Source organism: Desmodus rotundus, chromosome 3 (assembly GCF_022682495.2).
Source record: "Desmodus rotundus isolate HL8 chromosome 3, HLdesRot8A.1, whole genome shotgun sequence".
Lineage (NCBI taxonomy): Eukaryota > Metazoa > Chordata > Mammalia > Chiroptera > Phyllostomidae > Desmodus > Desmodus rotundus.
Window position 1 is genome coordinate 7,514,586 of NC_071389.1, and position 18,787 is coordinate 7,533,372.

Here is an 18,787-nt window from a genome sequence, read left to right on the forward strand (position 1 = left end):
TTATTATGTCGTGGCATAAAATCTGTGAGTGTTTTCAACAGTTCCAGTAATTTTTAAAATTTAAGAATTGTTTCAAGACATTTTATTTTTCTCTCTCTTGTATTTATTCTTCTCATTTGCAGCCAGTGAAAATGAGCAATAAATGCTTGACAGTGTCAAAGTAACTACACAAAATTTAGATACTACAATAGTTTTCACTTGAACCAGATTGGTTTTTAATTTAAACCTTGGTGGGATTAGGGTTAGGTTTTTCACTTTAGGGACCGACCCGCATTGCATCGTTGAGTGCTGGCTGTCAGATCTGTCCCTTATGATGGGTGTGGTCTCTAGGACAGTAACCCAGAGTCATTCATTCACGTGTGCTGGACGGGTGAGTTTTAGGGACTGGAGGGTCCTTGGGGCGAGCGTAGCATATTGTTTACAAGCTAGCCCTGCGGAGGAAACACGAGCACAAAGCCCCAGCCCCGCATCCTAAGCCTAACTGCTGCGGCAGCATCCCGGACTGCTCCGCCCCATCCACGTGTTGCTCCGCCCCATCCACGTGTTGCTCCGCCCCATCCACGTGTTGTTCCGCGCCATCCACGTGTAGTAGGGCGTGCCTGGTGCATTCGCTTGCCAGGCTTCCCCTCCAGCCCCAGCCCTGGGCTCCTGGAGCCCCGAGACCCCCATGTTCTTTGTCCTTCCTTCTCTTCTGGGCGGTTCTGCACTCAACACTTACCCCTTTTCTTACCGTCTCTTGTCTTCACAGTTTAGAACCCAGCCCGGCTTTGCCCGGAGGAGCCCAGGCCTGGTTGGCAGGCCCGAGGAGCAGTCTCTGTACTTCCTTCCCTCGCTGTCCATTTGCTTTTCTCTCCATTTGCAAATCGTACATGTCCTTCACTCCATTAACTCTACACACCCATCTTAATGTTTAACTTTGAGGTGGTCCACTATTTTCCTTCTCCATTTCCTAGATTTATCTAGGAGGATCCAGAACTTTATAAATGACTCTCATCGAATAAAGAGTTTAGAATGCTTTATAGCACTTCTTACCACCTTTCCTTCAATGCCGTTTTGTTATAATGTTGATGAGATGCCTTAGGAAGTTACCTCTTGCTTATATCACTTAGCCTTTGGTGAAATTGGTTTCATATTATGACATTTCACTTAAAGTTGCAGAACCTGTCGACATTAAATGAGGACTCCTATGCTTTATAGAACATCTAAGGTGAGTGAAGTTCCATAATGCCAGTATGCGCATAGTGGCTTGAAGTAGGTGTGTTCGAGTGTAATACCACGTCCTGTCTATTGAGTACTTACCCAATATGCCAGGCACTTCGTTAAGTATTGAACATCCATTTTGTTACTAACTCAGTCTTTGCACCTACTCTGCGAAGTATAGGTTTTAGAACCATTTTGTGGTTGAAGACGTTAAGGCCCAGAGAGGTGGCCGTGGCTTGCCCACGCTCATTCAGACAGTAAGCGGAGGACCTCTCGGTCACGCCCAGGCCTGTCAGACTGCAAAGCCCACGTTCTTGCTTGTCATGCGGTATTGCTGTATCAGTCAGGATGAGCTGTGTTTGCTGCACTTAACAGGCAGCTCCGAGATCTTGGGGGCTCAACAGAGCAGCGTTTATTTCTTGTTCTCGGTACACATCCGCTGTGGACCTGCTGTTGTAGTTGCTCAAGAACTGAGGATGACGAAGGCTTTGTCTCAACACACGTCACTTCTGTTTCTGTTTAATTGGCCAGTTAGTCACCTGGCCATGTCTAACTTGAAACTCAGGTTAGAGGAGCAGTGCTGTCCGCGAGGTACCTGGAGGAGAGGAGGCTGAAATATTGAGGTGCAGCCCCAGTGGCTCTTCCAGCTTTATGGAGATACAGTGAACCTGTACCATCATGCAGGCTCTAACCATAATGACTCAATACAATGGCCTGGATCACTAATTGACAGTCATGCTTCATTTTTTTTTTTTAAAGAATCCATGTAACTCAAATTGTTACTAATATTTGGAACTTTCTGTCAGTGTAGTAGCTTATGATTGTAGCATCTCTATATCCTGATGAATAATCTATCGTATTGCCAGTAACCAGTAGCAAAGCAACTTAGCAATTTAACCTTCTAAGCTTGTTTTCAAGTTTTATATAACAAAAAGACAAAGGAAACTTTTCATCACTCAAAGTTGCAAATCCAGCCCTGAAAATTGTGATAAGCCGCCCAGAGTGCCGTTATCTGAACCGTTGTGAATGTTCAGCCCGGCTCCCGCCCTGCACACACTGCATCCGGTGTGCTGTGGGTTCTGCACACACTGCATCCCGGTGTGCTGTGGGTTCTGCACACACTGCATCCCGGTGTGCTGTGGGTTCTGCACACACTGCATCCCGGTGTGCTGTGGGTTCTGCAGTGAGCTGGATAGTCCAGGGCGCTGCTCCGCTCCCTGCGGAGGCATAGCGGAGGCAGTGCGGCAAGGTAGTGTGCCCAGGGATGCTGGGAGGAGGTGGGGGGTTCTCTAGATGGCGTGATCAGAGAAGGCTCTGCTGGAGAGGTGACGAACAAACAGAATAACAATAAATTAATCACATTAACAGTAATAATTAATACTTGAATAATAGACCCAAGTAATAACCAAGAATCAGATATATGAGGATCTGGAGAAAGAAAATTCTAGGCAGAGTGAACAAAACAGTGAGAGCGTGCTGGTTCCAGGCACAGAGAGCAAGCCAGGGCTGGAGCTCGGCGAGCATCTGGGACTCTGGTCCAGGAGGAAGGTGGTGTGAGAGGCAAGGGCCAGACTTAGAGGTCCTTAAAGGCCATGGGAAGAAGTTTATATTTTATTCTAGGTTCAGTGGGAAGCCACTGGACAGAGACATTCCCTTGGATTTCCAGTTTTAGAACATCATGCCTAGTGTGCTGTGGAGACTGGATTGTGAGGGGCAAGAGTGTGGTGATAGGTTTGTTCACTGCTGAGGTTGACAGCGTATTTGAGGACGCTTTCTTCCCTGGGAGGGTTGGATGGACCTCCAGCTTTGTGAGAGCGCTCTTTCATGCTTCAGCCTGTGCGCCCGCTGTTCCTTCCTGGAGACGGTGTGAGATTTTCTTGTTCCGTGTCCCCATCTGTTTATTGTTACTGCGGGCTTACTCATTCCTTAACAAAGTACAATTTAATGCTCTTTCTGTACACTGAAGCTCGTTTGATTTTTTCCTCCCCATTGTTTGCCCCAAGAATAGCATTTGCGAGTCTTGATTGCTAGTTTAAATGAGTTGTTCACAGAATTTGAATATTTTAACGCTGTTTAATTCTCGATAGTCTTTAGCTGGTAACAGTGATTACCATGGTAATTATTAGCCTGTTGTAGCAATACTCTGTATCTTATTTTGAGTACACTAGTATATGTTCTTAATATTAAGCAATATTGGTCTCCAGTGTCAGTTTAAGATCACATTGGTGGGTTGGCCAAAAAGTCTGTTTAGTTTTTTCTGTGAAGTAAAAGACACATTTTTCATTTTCACCAATAACTTTATTTGGCCAAAATTTCAGTAGTACCAAGAAACTTCACAAATCGCTTTTGACACGTTCAGTCAGTCACAGCGCCTTCTCCATACATTGCACAAATATTTTTTGTGTTTCAGTTGTGTTTTTACCTTTCTTGAAATAATAAAGCATAATGTGCTGAAAATGTGTATGTTCTTCCATCTTCAAAATTAAAATGGCTGCGCAAAAATTCACCAGTTTTGATAAGTTTTTTTTTAAATGCACCTGATACCACAGCTGTTACAAAGCAATCTAACAAAATTGTTTTGAATGAAGTTAAAGACAACTAAGCACTACTAGAGCCATCATACGGGAAAAAACCAAATGAACTTTTTGGCCAACCCAATAAAAAAGTAGGTGCTTTGCCCTCGCCGGGAGGCTTAGTTGGTTGGAGCATTGTCCGGGAACTGAAAGGTCAGGGCACATGCTGACGTTGCGGGTTCGATCCCTGCTCCCGGCATGTTTGGGAAGGCAACCAATCAGTTCTTCTCTCTTGCTCCGTTTCTCTCCCTCTCTTCCTCTTTCTCTAAAGCAATGAAAAAATGTCCTCAGGTGAGGATAAAAAACAAAAAACTAGGCACTTTAATTAAATTGATTAAATCTGATGTAATAATTTATGGCCACTCCCTGGGTACAGTGTTTAAAAGGAGGCACTTACATAAATTTAAATGAAATGCTAGGAAAACTTGCTTATTCTTATATTTTTAAGCAGTAAAAGCATTAGTCTGTGTTGCCTGCGTCAGGGGTGCACGCAGCCTTCTGTAACGGCAGGCAGAGTTACTGTACTCACACCTGCGAGGAGTGTGAGGAGAGGGAGGGGAGCAGGAGGAGGGAGGGTGAGTGGTCAGAGGTGTCGCGTTAGCTCCGTGGCCACTGTAAGGGTGGACCGGAGTAGACTTTGCCCTGGAAGAAGGGAAACTGTTGGAGGGTTTCGAGTTGGGTTAAAAAAAAATCTTGATTAAGAAATTTTTGTTCTATCAGATTGGCATTTTTGTTTTTAATTTTCTTGGAGCATTTTTAACGTGGAGAGTGTAGGATTTATTTACTTATTTCCGTGCAGTAAAATGTGCTCATGTGAGGTGTAGAGCCCTGAGTTTCGACACTCACGCAGTTACTGGCACGGTCAAGATACGGGGCATCTCCGTTGGGCCCGCAGTGCCTTCCTGTGGCTCTGAAGCTCTCCCCCCAGCCTCTGCCTCAGGCACCGCTGGTCGGCCTACTGCCCCCGTGGATTGGTCTTTCCCGCTCTAGAATTCTCCTGAATGGAGTCGGAAAGTACGTGCTGTGTGTGTGTCTGTTTCTGGTCACGTAGCGTGTCCGAGACTTCCTGGGTTGCTGGGCATGTCAGTAGTGTATCCCTTTTACGGAAGGGCTCTTTCGGGCCATCATTGGGCCGCCGCGCTAGACCTGTTCACAGTCCCATTTCTAAGGATTTGGTGAAACCTCGGGGTGGCTTCCTCTGTTTACTTTTAGGTAGCTCCTACACTTTTTTCTAATTTTAAAAATATATATTGCGTAAAAATATTGAAACCGCTTTTGCTATTTTAGCATATGATTAACATCAAATTATAATTTTATAAGTAATTACAAATGCATATTTGATTTTTCATACCAAAAAAAAGACTTCCAACTAAGGTGGTTCCTATCTGTTATGACTTAGACCTCAATTAATGAGTGTATAGTTTAGGAAATTAATGTGTTTAATGGCACTTAAATTTCATTTTGAGTCATATATCCTATTAGGTAAATTAGCAATTTTAAAAATAAAATTTAGTACAGTGTTTTTCTAAATGAAGATACTTGATTGTTTTTGAAATTTGAAAAAGTAATTAGCAACTTGAATAGCACTTCCCATGGAAGGAGCTGGGGCGAGACAACTCACCTTTTAGGTTACTCTGGAACTAGTGCTTGGGGCAGAGATGAAGGTCTCAGGAGTGTTTGGCTCTGCCTCACTTTCTCTGCCTCGTGACTCACATTCCACCTTCAGTCCTGGCTTTGCCGCTCCAGCTGTGTGACCTTGGGCAAGTCACTTGACTTCTTGGTATTTGCTTTCTTACCTGTTAAATAGGGATAGTAGTGGTGCCCCCCACCCCCCATATGGCTGTGGTCAAGACCAAGGTTAGTAACATAAAGCACTAAGGCTGGTGTGCCTGGTACATAGGAAGCGCTGTGTAAGTATTGTTATTATATCATCATCATTCTTTTCGGCCACTAAGTCTTTATTCTGCTTCATAAAATACTTTCTTACCACTGTCACTGCTTCAGTTCAGACCCAGACACCACTCGTTTGGGCTGCTATGGAGATCTCCTGAGTGACCGCCTCACTGATGGCCTCGCCTCCCGGGGCCCACTGTTCCTGTCTCTTCAGTATTGTGCTCAGACAACACAGAACTGGCCACATAGGAGGTCAGAAAAGTGGACAGTCACCATGAGTTTGTTTGGGGTGTCTTCATGGATGAACTGGGAGGTGGGCTGGACCTGGAAGAATGTAGAGGATATGACTGGCTGGAGGATTGAGGCCCAGGAGGACCAGTAGCCCAGGGTCGTTATCGGCTGAAAGCCTGAATTGTGCAAGACCCAGAGGAGTAAGAGACCCAGTCTGGGGAAGGGAGGAGGGGCCGGGGAATGGTGTGGCTATAGGGGTCAGGGAGGAACTTCTATGAGTAAAATGGGGGTGTTTTTGTGTGTATGATTTCTCTGAAGAGAATTTTATTTAAAATATAGCTGGGTAGACCAGACAAGTTCATGTGACTTGAGGCTGTAGCTCACAGTTTCCTGTCCTGGATGAAGATGTTTGAGATGTTGCAACTCAGAGCTCACTTATAACAGACTTACTGGGAGGCAGGAGAAAGCTTCTCCAGCTCACCACTACCCTTTCCCACCCTTTATCAGAATCTTCTGGAAAGGGGGGGTTATATATGTCAGGTTGAGAAAGCTCTCAGGTACCTAATTTTCTCTGCCAGTGTCCTTTACTGGTTAGGAAGATGGGTTTTGTTTTTAAATTATTTTTACACAAGAGGGGAAGGGAGGGAGAAAGTGAGGGTGAGAAACATCAGCGTGTGATTGCCTCTCACCTGCCCCCTACTGGGGGACATACCCTGACTGGGAATCAAACCAGCGACCCTTTGGTTCTTAGGCCTGGTGCTCAATCCACTAGCCATACCAGCCAGGGTATTTAGGAAGTTTTTAAATGGGTTTTGAATCAGATGCTTTAGAGGATGGTCAATCAAGAGGCCAGAGGGTTTGTAGAAGTTGAATGTGGAACAGACTGGAAGCTAGAAAACCTCCTGGCCCAAACCTTCCGGTGTCCCACCACTGCAGACGCCGTCTGCTCGCTGTGCCTGGCCTTCGGGGCTCTGCAGGCCCTGGCGGTGGCTGACTGCTTTCTCCCTGGCTCCCTCTGACCCGGCCACTGTGGCCTCTTTCTGTTCCTGAACATGCCAAGCCCTTTGTCCTCTCAAGACATTTCCCTGGAGTGCTCAATCCTTAAGACATGGCCTTATTCATAAATCAGAAAATTTTGAAGCGTGAGATTAAACAATCACACATTCCATTAGTCAGCAGAATGTCGTGGCTTCCTGAAAAAGTTCCTGTCCACACCAGTGGAGAACGCAGATAACATCTTAGTATTCTTATAAAAAGTACCTCTGACCTCACGGGTCCCCAAAAGGGACTTCCCAGGCACCTCTGGCCTGTGGTGCGAGACCCCGCCGGTTTTGTGGTTAAAACGGGACTCTGGCGTCTGGCTGGAGTTTATCTTGGCTCCACTACTATAGCCATGCAGCTGGGAGAGGTTACTTGACAGAGCTGCTCCGTAGCATCATTTTTGAAAGTCCAGACCCTGAAGCCTGACTGCCTGGGTTTGAATCAGTCATAGCCCTGCCACTTACTGACTGCGACCTTGGGCAGGTTTTGGTTTTCAGCTGTAAAAGGGGGTCATGAGGTCATGTTCAGTGTGGTGGCGCAAAGATTAAAGGAGGCGGTGCATAGAAAGCACTTGGAGCAGTGTGTGAGTGGCATCCTGCGTACGTGGCCAGTGCTGGCGAAGACTGCTGCTGGGAGGTGAGGCCTGGGCGGTGCTCAGCATAGACCTCGGCCCAGAGGAAGGAGTAACTCCCTAGGCGCTGCCCCCCCCCCCCCCCCCCAGCCCCAGCCCCCAGCGTGAGGTAGTCCTGCTGGGCCAGAGGGAAGGTATTAGGAGAGAGCAGTGGAAGGGCCTTTCAGAGGCTCTGGGACAGAGCTGGAGAATCAAAATACCTCTAAGGATTTTTTGTGTGAGGAGGCAGGAAAAGAGCCAGTCCTCTTGCCAGTGAGCTTCATGGGGAGGAAGCCAGATCAGCTTTATTGGCCATTGCATCTGCACCGCCCAGCACAGTGCCAGCCCGAGTGCTTTTGAGTGATGGAGTGGTGGACTGAGAGCCGGAGGGACGCTTGGCCATTTATTGGGGAAGGGAGGGAGTATTGACTAAATTTGAGTTGGAGGTGAGAAGTTGGCAATATCAAATTGATGAGATAATAGTCAATAACTAAGTTATTAAATTAACTTAAATTTAATACCTTAATTAAATTTAATGCATACTGTTCCAGATCAGTTCATTGATACATATTTGGAAACCATTAAGCAGTGAAATAGAGTTCTTGTGTTTCCTATTACACGGTAGGGAAGTGTGGAAGTCCTTGTAACTTCCCCCGTGCTTATCACAGTGATCAGTGTTAGAAAGCCTATCCCTGGCAGTGTGCCCCTATTCTGGGACACCCAGGACCGGGCCCTGGGAGAAGGAGCAGCCAGGGTTCCGTCCTGGAGCTTGGAGTCAGGTCTCTGGCTGGTTGCCTTCCCTGTAGATCAGCAGGCAGCGATACGTTTATCCTAAGGCACTGCTGCTGCCTGCCCCACCTTCTCTGCTCTAGACACAGTGGCCTTTGCCTGTCTGCTCTCTGAGCACACCGCACTTTCTCCTAACTCAGCAAGGGTCCTTGTGGTTCCTTCTCCTGGCATGTTTCCCCCCACAGGGTCACATGACCCTTCCTACTTGCCGAGCTGTCTTCCCTGAGCACCCTGTCTAGAGTAGCAGCCTAGCCCCTCTCCGCCACCGTCTGTCTTGTGCTTGGTTTGTCTTCAGAGCATCAATGCCTACCAGGCCCCGCGGGTCCTTGTTTCACTTCGTCTGCCTTCCTCACTAGAGTGACGCATTGCTAAGGCAAATGAGGTGCCCAAAGCATTGCCTGGACCACAGAAGGGACTCAGACATATTCGTAGTAAATTAGCTGAGTGGACATTGCAATTTCTTGTAGACAAAATCCATCTGGGACGCATTCCCAGGATCAAATTGTGATTCTTTAGTGTAAGAACCAAGACCCTGTTTAGAATATATTATATGTAGTACTATCAATATATATGTATATGTATGTGTATAAAATCATAATATATGAGATTACAGTTTATGAGTGTGTGAGGGAAACTGGTTGCTTGAAATTAAGAGCATATCACACATAAAAGATTCTTATATTGACCTTGAAAAATACCTGTCTCAAATTCAAGAGATTTAGGCACACATGGAGAAAACACTTTCTGATAGATGACCCTGCTATTTTATTTGTTTCTATCCCTCGTTTTTCTAAAAAAAGATTTAAGTTGGCTTACAACAATCATTTATTCATTCAAGTATTTAAGTGACAGACTTTTTGTATTTCCTGCTAAACTTTGGGATCTCAACGTTCAACAAGGTGGACACCGTCTGTCTTCACTGCAGTCTGATGGGGGTACATTAAACTCGTAATTATACAAATAATTATTTACAACTGTGACAAGAGCTACGAAGGAAAAACAAGGAAGGGGAGAGGGAGGTTCTCCTTAGGCAGGCCAGCCCACCTCCTGCTTCTCGAATCGCTGATTTTCTTTTTTTTTAAGAATTTAAATAATTTATTAAAAAAAATTTTATTGTTATTCAATTACAGTTGTATGCCTTTTCTCCCCATCCCTCCCCCACCTCCACCCTCCCCCTTGATTTCATCCACGTGTCCTTTATAGTAGTTCCTGTAATCCCCTCTCCTCGCTGTCCCCTCCCCACTCGCCCCTGGCTATTGTTAGATTGTTCTTAACTTCAGTGTCTCTGGTTGTATTTTGTTTGCTTTTTTCTTCTGTTCATTATGTTCCAGTTAAAGGTGAGATCATATGGTATTTGTCCCTCACCGCCTGGCTTATTGCACTCAGCATAATGCTCTCCAGGAATCGCTGATTTTCTAAAAACGTCCCAGGCAGTGTCCAGCCACTGCAGTGGACTCCAGCAGCCCAGCCCGAGAGGCAAGAGGGCGGCCTGGGAGCTGGCCAGTGTCGGGTGGCTTTGTGTGGATTGAGGTCCCCCCGTTTTAGTTGAGTCCCGTTGTACCGTGAAGGATACTAAAATAAGCGGAGAAAAAGCTTTTCTCAACTACATAATGAACCCAAATTATATTGTAATGTATTGGCTGAAAGCAGGTAAATAAATAGGTAGGAACTTCTCCTGTGGCAGCTCTGCTGAGGTCCTTTATATTCACAGGTGTCTCACAATTTTAATATGCCTGGCCTCCAGCTTATACTGGAGTTACAGACTTCCTGTGGGCATGGCCGTTCCCGCCTTAGGTGCCGTCCCCTGCCGACATTTCCCCAGATGTTTGGAGGCTTTAGGGCAGCCGTTCTTAGATTATATTCCAGCTGCATTCTTTTTTTCAGTTTTATGGAGGTATAATGGACAAATCTGTAAGATATTTATTTATGTTACTTCTGACTGTATTTTTTGTTTTTTAATTTAGTCTTTATTGTATTTTTTCCCATTACCATTTCGTCCTCTTACACCCCCTCCCGCTAGCAGTCACCACACTGTTGTCCATGCCCATGAGGGCTTTTTCCTCTTTCGCTCAGTCCCTCCTCTCTCATTCAACACGGTACCGGAAGTCCTAGCCACAACGGTCAGACAAGAAGAAGAAGTAAATGCATCCAGATTGGAAAGGAAGAAGTAAAACGGTCATTATTTGCAGGTGACATGGTACCATACATAGATAACCCCAAGGATTCCACCAAGAACTGCTAGAGCTGATAAGTGAGTTCAGTAAAGTTGCAGGATAGAAAATTAATATCCAGAAATCTGTTTCATTTTTATATGCCAATAACTAACAGAAAGGGATTAAGAAAGCAATCCTATTCACAGTCGCTATAAAAAGAATAAAATACCTAGAAATAAACCTAACTAAGGCCCTTTTGCACTGTTGTTGGGAATGCAGACTGGTGCAGCCACTGTGGAAAACAGTATAGAGATACCTAAAACGGTTAAAAAAAGATCTGCCTTTTGACCCAGCATTCCCACTTCTGGGGTTATAGCTGAAGGAACCCAAAACACTAATTCAAAAGAACATATGCACCCCTGTGTTCATCGAAGCGTTATTTACAATCACCAAGATACGGAAGCAGCCCAAGTGTCCATCGGTGTAGAGGAGTGGATAAAACAACTGTGGGACATTTTCACAATGGAATACTACTCGGCTATAGAAAAGAAGAAAATTTTGCCCTTTGTGACAGTGTGGATGGACCTGGAAAACATTATGCTGAGTGAAATAAGCCAGTCAGAGGAAGACAGATACTGTCTGATTTCACTCATGTGTGGAATCTAATGAACACACTGAACTAACAAGGAAAATTGGGACAGACTCATCGATGGAGAAAGACCGGGATGATTATGGGGGGCGGGTACGTGAGTGGGTGGAGGGATGGAGCAAAAAGGAAAAAGGACTCATGGCCATGGACCACAGGGTGGTGACTGCTGGGGGGGAGGGAGTGTAAGGGGACTAAGTGGGAGCGGGAAGAACACAATAAAGATCAGAGCAAAGCATGCATTGCAGTGATTTGACACACACGCACATTGTGGAAGGGACCCCACCGTCCGTTAATTAACCTGCGCATCACCTGTCGTAGTCGTCTTTTTTTTGGTGGGAACATTTAAGTTTTACTCTCTCAGCATATTTCATCTGTAATAGTGTTATCAGCCATAGTCACAGTGTTTTCCATTACAGCCTCAGAACTCATCCAGCAGAATCTTAACTGGAGATGGCACAGTGGTTGTGAGCGTGGGCTCTGAGGTCCGACTGACAGAAGTTCAAATTCTGGCCCTGAGCAACTTCAGTCCCCCTGGGCCTCCTTCCATCTGTGTGTGCATCAGGGAGTGTGGCCTTAGGGGTGTCTGGGAGGAGGAACTGACAGTCCCTACCTCTTGGTCTGTTTGGAGTAACCTCTAGTATGTATATGAGGTAGTTAGCACAGTGCCTTGCAAGAGGCCCCAGGGAGGTTCTGAGTACCTATAAAGATGTCACTAGTATTAGTGACAGTGCCTGGAAGTGTGCGATAAGGTTAACTGACACTGCCTTTTCAGAGCTCCTAGGGAGGTTAAGTGGTATCAGATTCTTTAAAATCTTCTCTGATCCCACCTGAAAAGAGGGAAGAAAACTCCCCCTGCAGAATGGCCACTGGCTGATAGGAGTCATAACTGTGGCTAGTACTTGTTAATGTCGCTTAATTCATCAGGGTTAAAAATGATTATTATAATGTAGCCTAGGGTACCAACTACCAATTTAATACCTTTTCCCCTTTTGGAAAAAAAAAAAAGCATCCACATTTCTAAAGTTCTAGTTTATAGATTAAAATTTTATAAGGGGGGGCACTATATTTAGAAGTGAGACATTTTTACACTTTAGCTAATTAAAAACATCATAAGGTAATTTTCTGGGGACAGTTTTGATATTCCCACGATTTGGAGGGCACTCGGGCATGGCGATATTGCTGGGACCCAAGAGTGAGTCAAGCAGGATGGAAGCAGCTGCACTCCTGAGGCCTGTGCCCTGTGGCCTCTGCGCCGCCCAGGGCCTGGACCTGGGTCTGCAGGCGGCCACGTTGCGCATTCCAGCGCAGAGCAGGCCAGAGAGACCTTCGTGATGACTCGCTCGTTGCTGGGGATTTATTTCTCCTGAAGCAGCCTTTTGATATTTTTTTAAAAAATTGAAAATGCTGCGAGTACTCAAATTTGGATGATATTCTTTTCTTGGCACAGAACGCTCTTCAAAACTACAAGAGCTTGATTGTTGTGGGAAAATTAATCTTTTAGCTTAGAGTTTGCTTTTTGCCTACATTGGTTTCTTTTAAAGTCCTTGAGAAATGTTTCCTTTTGCAGGGGAATAAGAAACATGCGGGCTACAGAGCCCGTCGTTCTTGGGAGTCATGGCGTGCACTTCAGTTCTCAGCATGCATGTGGGCCCAGTTAGCAGGCCCTGGGCTTTGCTTTGAGTTGAAAGTTATTTTTAAAGTAACAGTCATGTTTTACCAGTTGGCTCTACTCTCCCCCTTTTATCCCATTGTATACATAAGCAGTAGTAATCTGGAGATTACAGTGAATTTGAGCATCACCTTCAGTTAGTGGTTGTATAAAATTCTGAATTTCTTAGAGATGTGACGTGGTGGCAGCTTGGCAACAGGGGGGAAGTGCTGTGTCCAGAAAGGGCGCACTTCCCGCGGAGGCCCAGGCTCAGTCGCAGTGCCCTTGCTGGGGACTGGTCCAGGCCCTGTCAAGGGAGTTGCTGCTGGAGAATAAATGCGTGTGTGGGGCAGCGTCCTGCTGGCCTTCCATCATGGCCTTTACAGTAAGTCCCAAAAGTACTCATTTTCTTAGGGAGTGGTGATTCTGAGTTTTTACTTGTTCTAAAATACTGATGGTAGCCTTTAAGTGTAAGCTTGAACTCCCTGCCAGATTCTCTGGCAGTTTAAAGCAGTGTGTTACCAGAGATTTACCTATTTTGAAAATGGCTACAGCCACCTGGCTGGAACAAAACAGATTAGCACCGGACATGCTTGAAGGTTAGTGGTTTCCTTTGGACACTCGCAAACAAGTATCAAAGCAGCTCTTGAAGTGCTTGACATCATTGTCTTGGTCTGGCTTGCCAGTTTCAGCTTTCAGTTACATGTTTGCAATGTGTTTGCTTATTGGACCAGAAAAAAACACAAATGCTAACCGAGTTTTCTTCATTTTACCATTATCCTCTGTTTCTTTACTTGTAGAACGCTACTGAGCCTGTGGCAGCTGCTGAGACCCTGGCCGAGGTACCCGAACATGTGTTTCGAGGACTTCCAGAGGAAGTGAGGCTTTCCCCATCTGCTGTTGACAAGACTCGGATTGGTGAGTTCTAGGGTCAGAGGAGGAGCGGGGGAAGGGATTGCAGGCTGCAGCCAGGCTTCCTATATGGCGTTTAAGGTGGGGAGCTGATAACCTTCATTTCTTAATTGTCTTTACGTCCCCAGTATCTGACACTTCGCGGACCTCAGTACATATCTGAATGAACGACAACCTGAGTGCATGTGCATGCTTCAGGCTGGGATGTCTTGTTTAATACAACGCAAGCTTTTGTGTGTTTGGTCTTGTTTTTGTGTCCTAATCTTCAGTCAGAAGGCTAAGGAAGCAAAGGATAAAAAGTCAAAATGCAATCTTGGAATATATCATGTTTATATCCTATTTCCTTTTAAAAATGTGTACTTTTGATATTCAAATTTGTATATATGTGTGTGAATAAATTTCTAATAAGTGATTTTTCTAATTCTCATTGAAAATTATTAAGAGTAACTTGTGAGCATTTAAATTGTATCATTCGTTCATATGAAAGTGTTTGATTTTATAGCTCTGCTGACTGTCAGCTGTGTTATCAAATGGGGTTCATAGCAGACTAACAGAAAAGTGGGATTTGTACGTCCCAGCTGAACAGGACTGGCTGAGAGCCAGCCTCTGATAGTGAGGAAACAGGCCAGGAGACAAGGGGACCTGCTCAGAGTGATGTTGTCGGTAGGGTCCCTGCTGGGCACCGGTGCCCTTGACTCGGGGCGGCCTGCTGCCATTTTAGCCACTGCCTCTTTGTCCTGTTTGCCGAAGGTCAGTGCACAGGGAGTAGAAATACCCCCAAGAACACCACAGAGCAGCATAGACCTTGGCTCCTAGAGACTCTGCAAAATGAGTTGTCCTAGGACCTAAGGTGGTAGGAAGCTTAGAGAGGAGAGGGTTTTTTCACTTTGAGCAAACAGACTTCAAAAATATTTATTAACAAAAATTTCCAAACCTTTATAAGAGCAATTCATGTTTATTGGAGATATTTGAAATTTGTAGAGAAGTACAAAGAGGAGTTTAAAAAGTGTTTGTAGTTCCAGTACATTGCAGTATTTTTTTCTCTTTGTGATTGTCTTGTCTGGGTAATTTTACATGAGAAAATTAACAATGAGCAAATGCAAAACATGCTTTTCTACAGGAAAACAGTACAGGTTCTTTACAGGCTATTCAGAAAATACAGAAGAATATGAAGAGGAAAAATAAAAATCACCATTGAAGATTTCATTTAATTTGATTTCACTTGATCTTAGTTGATTTAACATTATCTTCCTTTTAGGCTGTCTAGCCTTTTAACTGTTGGGTTGGCCAAAAAGTTCATTCCCCCCCCCCCCCCCCCCCGCAAGGGCTCTGTTGGTGTTTTGTTTTCTTTAACTTCATTCAAAACAATTTTTTTAGAGTGTATTGTGACAGCTGTCCTATCAGTGTGCATTAAAAAAGACAACTTGAAATTGTTGAATTTTTGTGTAGCCATTTTAATCTTGAGATGGAAGAAAATATGCAACATTTTCAGCATGTTATGCTTTATTATTTCAAGAAAGGTAAAAATGCAGCCGAATTGCAAAGAACGATTTGTGCGGTGTATAGAGAAGGTGCTGTGACTGATCAGATGTGTCAAAAGTGGTTTGCAAAGTTTTGTCCTGGGGATTTTTCTCTGGACGATGCTCCACGGTCAGGTGGACCAGTTGAAGTTGATAGTGATCAGATGGAGACATTAACTGAGAACAATCAGCGTTATACCACATGGGAGATGGCCAACATACCCAAAATATCCAAATCAATGAAATTAATTGGTGAAAGTGAAAAATGTCTCTTCATTTTACAGAAAAAACTAAATGAACTTTCTGGCCAACCCAGTATTTTGTGAAACTAGGTTGCTTTTAGTGCTTCAGTCTTTTCTTTCCAAACCAGTAAGGGTGATACGGCAGTCTGAACCTTGGCACCAGGTGGTGGTGGTGGTGGTGGTGGTAGGCCTCAGTTCTTGAGTTTGGCAAAGAAGGAGTTCAGAGCCAAGAACTCTCGTGCAAATAGGGAATTTAGCCCTTTAGAAGGAAAGTCACAGAGGCAGAAGAAGTGAGCCAGCTAGGTAAACAAGTCACAGAGGCAAAAGAAGGGCCTTTGGAGCCTAGAAGAAAGCAAGCAAGGGTCGTACCTAAGGAAAGGGGGGGAGGCGTGGGCATGCTCTAGAGAGGGGAGAGTGCTAGTGCTTCGATCTTTAAAGTGACCACATACGTTATAAAAATACTGGTTTTGTTTTCTAGGTGTCTGGGCCACTAAACCAATTTTAAAAGGGAAAAAGTTTGGACCATTTGTTGGCGATAAGAAAAAAAGATCTCAGGTTAAGAATAATGTGTACATGTGGGAGGTAAGAAAGAGTTCTGGTTCTTCATTTATCAGAGTCCTATACCTTAAAAACATTCTTTTATCTTAGGGTTTGACATTTGAAATTAAAAAAATAACATTTTAATGTGTCCTTTAAAATCAATAATATTTTTATTAAGGAGAAAATGGGTTTCCTTGGATACAGACTGCTGTTTATGCTTGTATTTTGCGACTTCTTGGCTGCCCTCAACAATAAATGTCAAGTCCGCTCTTCATACTGCCCTGTTCAGGGCACTGGCTTTGCAGCCACGACTTCCATCTGTCACTTTAGAGGCTTCCAGACAGACACCATAAAAGACACCCCAGGGTGGCCACACTGTAGGGTCCTCAAAGATTCTTTTAGAAATCTTTGTGTTGCTGGAATATTCAGAGTTGAATATATTTAGCACAGGGCGCATTTATGTAGCTCTTTGAACTTTTCATAAGGCTTTTATTCTGTTCGTTACATGTTCTCCCAATAATCTGGAAGACAGGGCAGAAGATTCGCACCCTCCCCATGGAGGTGAGGCGGTTAAGAACTGAGGTGAACTGCTGCTCCGTGGGGCCCACGGGTTGAGAGTGGCGTCAGCACCGAACTAGAACCCGTGTCTCCTGCTGGACATGGGCAGTTACAAACGTTTCATCGGTTCATATCCTGCATTTGGCTTGGTGACTTTGGCTAACACCCTCGATTTTAAAATGCAGAGAATAAAGAAGTATCTCATTAAGACCCTGTGAAGATAAAATACGTTGCTATTGTTTCCTGGAGAGCTGCATGTGAGTTCACCATTTATGTGGAGTCTAGTTTAGATCAGGTGCCCCTGGGAGCTCCTCATGTTCTTCAGGAACTCTGTGGTGTGACTCCTTCTTAAAGAAGTGAAGTTTTTCGGGGGTGAGGAAAAGTATTCCTATCAGATTGTTTTACGTTGAGTCACATCTGTTTCATATGTAAGCATATAAAAGCCTAAGAATAAAATACGCCTAGGAAATGTCTGGACACTTTCCATCAAGAAGTTCTGTGGCATTTGTACGTTTGAAGTTTATTGCTATTTTTCTCAATGCCATAAGCAATTAAAAAAAAAGATTTTATTTAGTTTTAGAGAGAGGGGAAGGGAGGGAGAAAGAGACAGATAGAAACATTGATGTGGGAGAAAAACATCGATTGGTTGCCTTTTACATGTTTCCAACTGGGGACCTGGCCTGCAACTCAGTCATGCCCCCTGACTGGGAATCGAACTGGGGACCTTTCGGTTTGTGGGACAACGGCCAGCCCACTGAGCCACACCGGTCAGGGCAGCAGTGTTTTCTAACTTGAAAATTCCGATGGTTTCTCCCAGTAATGTTGAGTTTCTTTGTTGCTAATCCCTTATAATAAATCTGATGACAGCTAACCCAAGGGACTGCAGGAAACGAGGGTCTGCCCTGAGGTGGCCACGTTGTGCTGTCCCACCACTGCTGAGGTGGGACAGTCTGTATTTGTGTTGGTAGAAAAGTGCCCAGCCACAAAATGCTTCTCCCCTGAGTGATTACAGATGCCTTCACTACAAAACTGTGCCCCGAACTTTATTTTTAATTTTCGAAATTTCCAAGGGAAACTAACAAATATGCTCTTTCAGGTTGGTGGCCACCCGAGTGAGGATGACGTCAGGGACCCAGGAAACGTGTGCTCTGGTTGTGGGTGGAGAACGCAAAGCTTGTGCAAATGCCACTGATATTACACCCAAGCTTATGCTGCCTTTTTTACCCAACATAGCAGTTTGATATTGTTGGGCGTATTGTGTAACTTATTAATGGTGCCTTTGGTCCATGAATTCATAGTAGCTTTGGTGAAAATTGTGGTTTGGAGCCATGGCATACTAGGGATTCGATTTCCCCTATAGACCTGTTGACACTCCATTGTTCACGTAAGATACTCCTGCTTGCATACTGCCACAGTTTGTGACTCCTTGTGACATTGCCAGTCCTTGGGGTCAGGTTTGCAGATTCAGTTTTTTGTCGAGGCTGGCTTTTCCTTCCGTAGTTTAAAAAAAAAAATCTGGAGGGGGTGGCAGGGCTGGGTGAAAAAGGTGAAAGGATTAAGCAAAAAAAAAAAAAAAAGTATATATGTATATGTATGGGGTGATGACCAGAAGGAAAGGGGCGTGGGGGGAGGGAGAAGGGGGTGAAGGGGAAAACTGGTGACGGACGGAGACTTGACTTGGGGTGGTAAACACACACTACAATATACAGATGATGTGTTAGAGAATTGCACATCTGAAATCTATATAATTTTATTAACCAATGTCACCTTAATAAATTCAGTAAAAAAGAAAAATCTGGATGTCATTTAGATAGTTCCAACTATAAGGCATATATTCCGCACAGAAACCTCTAAGCCTTTTGCATATATATCTGTGTCTATGTCTGTATCTGTATCTGTATCTGTATCTATATACATCTATATCTGTATCTGTATCTATAGCTATACATCTATATCCATATACATCTGTATCTATATATATCTGTATCTATACATCTATATCTGTGAATGAAGAAGTCACATTTGGCAAAGCACAGGGAGCATAAATAATGTGCTTATTTCTTGTAAAGAAGAAAGAGAATCCAGGTAGCATTTAGTGTTAACCCATTCATTCCAACCTTGGTCTTATCCTCAGACTTGCATCAGAGTGCCTCTTATTAATGTAACAGAAACTGCTTATTATTAAAATCTCATCTTGGCATTTGTTCTTCAATTAAAGCCCCTTAGAA

The 18,787-nt window shown here is 44.4% G+C and overlaps 1 protein-coding gene across 7 annotated transcripts in view; it reads left to right on the plus strand.

The window, feature by feature from the left end:
• Positions 1-18,787, plus strand: part of PRDM2 (PR/SET domain 2) — a 119,863-nt gene that overhangs the window by 20,813 nt on the left and 80,263 nt on the right. For 6 of the 7 annotated variants that reach the window (XM_053919911.1, XM_045190534.2, XM_053919912.1 and 3 more), the window contains 2 exons: positions 13,588-13,705; positions 15,940-16,043. In XM_053919911.1, coding sequence (XP_053775886.1) covers positions 13,588-13,705; positions 15,940-16,043 — 222 coding nt within the window. Of the gene's footprint in view, positions 1-13,587; positions 13,706-15,938; positions 16,044-18,787 lie in introns of those variants that run through there. The other variant, XM_053919909.1, reaches the window with a different exon arrangement.